At 38.8% G+C, this 4,939-nt stretch overlaps 1 protein-coding gene across 1 annotated transcript; it reads right to left on the bottom strand.

Moving 5' to 3' along the window:
* Positions 1 to 1,266: 1,266 nt before the first annotated feature.
* On the bottom strand, positions 1,267 to 3,521 carry FAM103A1 (family with sequence similarity 103, member A1). The gene is made up of 2 exons (XM_010024455.1): positions 3,344 to 3,521; positions 1,267 to 1,936 (listed from the first exon to the last, which is right to left on the bottom strand). Exons 1-2 carry the CDS (start codon positions 3,508 to 3,510, stop codon positions 1,747 to 1,749), a joined length of 357 nt encoding a protein of 118 aa, XP_010022757.1. The 5' UTR covers positions 3,511 to 3,521; the 3' UTR covers positions 1,267 to 1,746.
* Between the last annotated feature and the right edge of the window lie 1,418 nt (positions 3,522 to 4,939).

The raw sequence follows: 4,939 nt of genomic DNA, 5'->3' as shown, positions 1-4,939 counted from the left end.
AAGAACTTTGCATGATCTTAATCCTCCAGTGTAATAGCTCTGCTGTATTAATGAGGGTTAAACCAGGTGCATTTCATCCAGCAGAACTCCTTGAAGAAAAACAAACCTCTTGCTAGAAGATTTCTCAGGTTAAACAGCTGAATTCGAGGCAAATACTTCAGGGAGTAAGATATTAAACACTGTATCAGAGTAAACAATATTATGTGAGAGGCAGAAAGCAGAAATACTTGGTGGGTAGGTGGAGACACGTCACAGTTTTTGTCTCACAGACTGGAAAATCTATATACAGCTCTTAACTGCATCTTATGAGCTGGAAGACTGTGCTTTTGACTTCTCTATTAATTCTTTGTTTTTAAATCCAGGTGCACTAATTTGTGCTCCTTATCACATAATGTCATGACTTCTGTAACAGTCAGCGTGATGGTTCCGTGTTTCTGTACAACAGCTGAAGAAAATGTCAAGTAAAAAGAAAGGCACTGCTCTCCTGATGCAAATTAGCTTATTGTGTAAATGGTGAAATAGAGATCTTTGACCCTATTACAGTAGAATGTCAGATAGTGGATTAACACTCCAGACTTCTAATTAATCACAGGGTATCTCATCCTCTTGGTTGTAGCTGAGTAGGCCTTTCTTCTAACTTAAACCAACAGCTGTGCAGTATTAACACTTCCCTGCTGGTACTGCTTCTCATAGGGCAGTCAGCCTAGATGACAGTGTAGCAACTGCCAGTGTTTCAAAATTAGGTTTCAGAAATACACAGAAACATCCTCACACATGAACTATACTTTTATTGTGTGATACTTACAAAAAAGATAACACACAGAACTTAAATCATAAGAACTGCAGAACATTCTGCACTGCTATTTTTCTCATGCAAAAGAAGTACAGAACAGTACCAATTACAGTTCCCTTCTTCTATAACATGCACAGTGTTTCACATAAAGTAATCACAATTATCATCAAAATTTTACAGCTTTACTGAAATAGGAATTCCAATATTTGTTATGCACATACCAAATTTAAGACCATACAAATTAATCTAATAGAGGTTGAATACAAATTAATCTAAGTCTGATATCACTTCTCAAGTAAAACTTGTACATCACTGACCTACTACAATCAGAAGATACATATTTAAACTACTTAATTTTTATTCAAACTTTTAGACCATGTTTTAAAAGGAAATCTGCAAATCAATCAAAGCCATTGAGTCAAAGGACACTACACTGACCCCATGAAGTATTTCTGTAATAGCACCTCTCTTCTCAGTTTTAAGGCATGTGAAATTCAAACCAAACTGAGCTTTTCTCACTATCAAAAGCCAACTAAGAAATTCTCTCCAGACAAAGACACAGAATGTCACTTTCAAAAAAGAACTATCTTAAGGCAATGTGCCATTGCTACAGGCTGCACGCAAACCACAGCTATTTTCCCCTGGCCTGTTGTATTTCCTAAAATGAAACAGAGAGAAATCTCAATGATGGAAGAAAAGAAGTGCACTAATGTGTATTCAGACAAAAGAATGAGTTAGAAAATTAATCTAAGATCTACAGACTCTAAACAAACTCCGAATAATATGCTTTTTTACTCACAAAAGGTATTCTCTTTTTCAATTCACACTACAGATAAACAGTGATGGACTGTAATACTAATTCTTGAGTGATCTATAAAACTGTGGGAACGTAAGAAAACTGTCTAACTGAATTTGTTACATAGCATTACTGGACTTCCAGAGCACAAGTATCATCAGTAGGAATGGTAACGAGACCCTGGGTTGTAGGAGTTGTAGCCATATTGTCCGTAGTGGGAGGAATACGACTGCCCTTGTCTGTGCTGCTGGTAGTTATTACCCCAACTCCTTTCCGACCTCTGATTAGATCTGTAGTCACCTTGCCAGTTGTATCTGTCTCCTCTAAAGTATCTACCATCTTGAAACCTGCAATGAAAAGTCAGAGAGTCACTTAAATGGTGAGGTTTTTAAAAAAGATGAATGATAATGAACTCTTAAATTTTATAGTTTTCATGTAAACTGTCACGTAACTGTTGATACACTGAATTACTTACATGTTTCTATGACAAACTGATGAGAACATATCTAGAGTCATCTGAGATCATTCATTAATTTCTTACTAATACCCAGCACGCTGCCTGCTAAGCCATGGGAGGACAGTCTGTTTCCTAACACACAGTATTCACAGGGATAAGCTGAACTGCTGGAACTTTGAAGAGACTCGAACAGACCATATATCCAAAAAACAACCGTAAGATACATCCTGCTGCATCAAAGCCAGGTTTAATCTAGTAGCTTCATGGTTGAAAGCTGTGGCAAAGCAGGCTTAAGTACAATTTAGTTACCTGACAACATAGTCCTGGAATTTCCATATTCCCTAAAATACATACAACCACTGCTTCATAGGCTCTTTTAGATACCCATACTCAAGAGACTATCTTATCGATGGTATTTAGCTATTGTTCACTCTAAATTTTGGTTTTTCAGCTGTTATCTTCATTCCTATCAACACTTGAGCTGCCTCACTGTCATTTTCTTTGCTTATCTCAGTGGTGTAGCATAGACAAACATGTCCATGAGGTTTGCTTTGTGACCAGAGTGTAAGAGTTCATTAGTTTAAAGAACCACAAATTTCTGTAAGAAAATCCCTTTAAAAAAATCACTTTTTTTTTAGCAAACATACTATATGCTGTAATCGTTTTTCAGTCACACATAAACCAGATGTTACTGTCCAAAGTTCAGTAAAAAGCTGCAATTACATCCTGAAGTAATTCAAAGTATTTTGCAGTAGGCAGGTAACATTGCACTTGCTAGACAGATTGGATGATGGATTTTACACTTATGCCTACTAGATAAAAGTAGTACAGGATAATTTAACAAAGTACAGCAAATATTTAGGTTACAAATGAAACATTTTGTGGACACCTAGCATCAGACAATCACTGCTATTAGCTTGCCCCTTCACACATTTTCCTGCTGGCTATTATCCCACAGTAGATAGGCTGCTTAGTTTTGCAGAACTCTCATCTTTCCCCTCTGATGATCAGTAACCTGAGGAAATGAGTTCTGTGGTTCTGGCTCATTCCTTAATAAAAAGTAAATTACTTAATAACTTCATACACAATGCAAAAACTCCAAGTATCAATACAGAAAAAATGTAAAACCTCATTACTTTTCAGAGAAGACTATTTCTCTTAAAATAGTTACCTATGAAGTAACAAGATACTTCCATTAACAGAACAAATTCCTATCTTTCTTCTGAAATACATGATCATTTAATTATATATTTGTGAAATTACCAAGATAAAAAATAAAAAAGAAAGAAATCAGTACCGATCTCTGTTTCTCTGGTTGCCACCAGATCTGTTTCTCCATTCTTCAACTATAGGAGGGGGATCTGCAGGGCGTTTCAGATATTCTTGGTATTCTTCATCATCTGATGTGAATCGATGAGCAAACATCTTTTCATAATTCAAGGGCATGTCAACCAGGGAAGTCATTCTGAAAACTTTAAACATGAACACAGTAAAAGTGGCTTTATCAATGTGTGAAGACTTATTGTAATAGCTACCAAAATCCACTAAGTGCAAATGAAGGATGATGAGAAGTTGCACTCGGATTAACATGGCAGTTAATTTTTGGGCAAACAGCATACATGACTGACTCCTGTGTCTTGATGATCTTCTGTAAATAACTCTGCTGAAGAGGTTATCTCTGATGGAAAGCAATTTCAATTCCATGTGCAGTCTTTGGACATCTATACTGGATTTGAAGACACTGATGTGCCTAAATACTAGGAGTGGTTTTACGGGACTCCATCCACACAGGAGAAATTCAACTCCAGTTAAGACCTAATAGTTAGCCATTACACAGCAGCATCTTTGAAACAATTCTGACAGACCTAGGTTAGATAAACTGTGGTAGAAAGATACAGGACATTTCCGAGGGTTAGTAAGAGAAAAAAGTATTTCTTCAGAATGCTCTCCCAATCTACTTCTAATCCATTTTTGTCAGGAAAAACATGACTGCAATCAACTGGAAAAGCTTGCTAAGGTAGAATATATGCCTCTCTGATTAGATTTGCATTGAAGGCATTAGCTTCCTTATTTAACTGGATATATGCATTTGCCCTTCAGACAAAGGTGTTGTCTAGCTGCGTTCACCAGAAGTCTGGCCCTAATAGTAGATGCTGAGAAAGGCTCTACGCCTACTGTTTTAACACGCCCTGGGTAATTTAGAGCATTACAAGTCTTTGTCTCTACACTTCCAGATTAAGTTCTTCTGCAGTCCCCTAAAGATTTGCAAGCAGGACCTTGCAAACTGAGGGGAAGGAGGAAACAGGTTTCTTCTAGACCTGAGAGCTAAAACATATCACCTCGATGACCAAGCCCAGTTCTCCTCGCTGTACCCATGAACAGATTGAGACTGGGGTAAGTGGGATGTTTAGTGGAATACAGCACAGTATTCTTTCTGCAGATTGAACTGCTGTTTTGTCAGCTTCAGAAAGCTCAGTGCCTGGTGATCTCCAGAGCCCAACTCCAGCCTTCCCCTTCCACCCAATGACGCAGCATAAACCTTTCTGAAGCAGGTGTAGGAGTTAATACTGCAGGATGTCCAGTGACTTCATCCTCCTTTTTCGCAACGAGCTACCCTCGTTAGTTCTCACTGTTGTCTACCACCACCAAGGGACTTCACTTCTCAGGGGCTACCTCAGCCGGGGTGGGGTGATAGCACCGCTCTGGGGACCCACCGCACTGCACTACAGCCTTCTCCAGAGAGCAGGGGGAGCTGCTCTCTTCACGATTAGTAATTTTAATATCGGTGTTCATCCTCCGGGGGCCGGTAACGGGAAACCCGTCACCTTCCTCCGCATAAATACAAACACTGCCCCGAGCAACGGCCAGGGCTCACTCCGCTCACGGCTGCCCG

Source organism: Nestor notabilis, unplaced genomic scaffold, assembly GCF_000696875.1.
Source record: "Nestor notabilis isolate BGI_N333 unplaced genomic scaffold, ASM69687v1 scaffold12231, whole genome shotgun sequence".
Classification (NCBI taxonomy): Eukaryota; Metazoa; Chordata; class Aves; order Psittaciformes; family Psittacidae; genus Nestor; species Nestor notabilis.
Note: the sequence above shows the minus strand (reverse complement) of the source record. Positions and strands in the feature narration are given on the sequence as shown.

Excerpts from the sequence above, each read along its gene's own strand:
- FAM103A1 (XM_010024455.1), bottom strand. The coding sequence starts at position 3,510 with ATGACTTCCCTGGTTGACATGCCCTTGAATTATGAAAAGATGTTTGCT. Across the intron at positions 1,937-3,343 it reads AACCAGAGAAACAGAGATCG|GTTTCAAGATGGTAGATACT; the intron begins GTACTGATTTCT and ends TTTTCATTGCAG.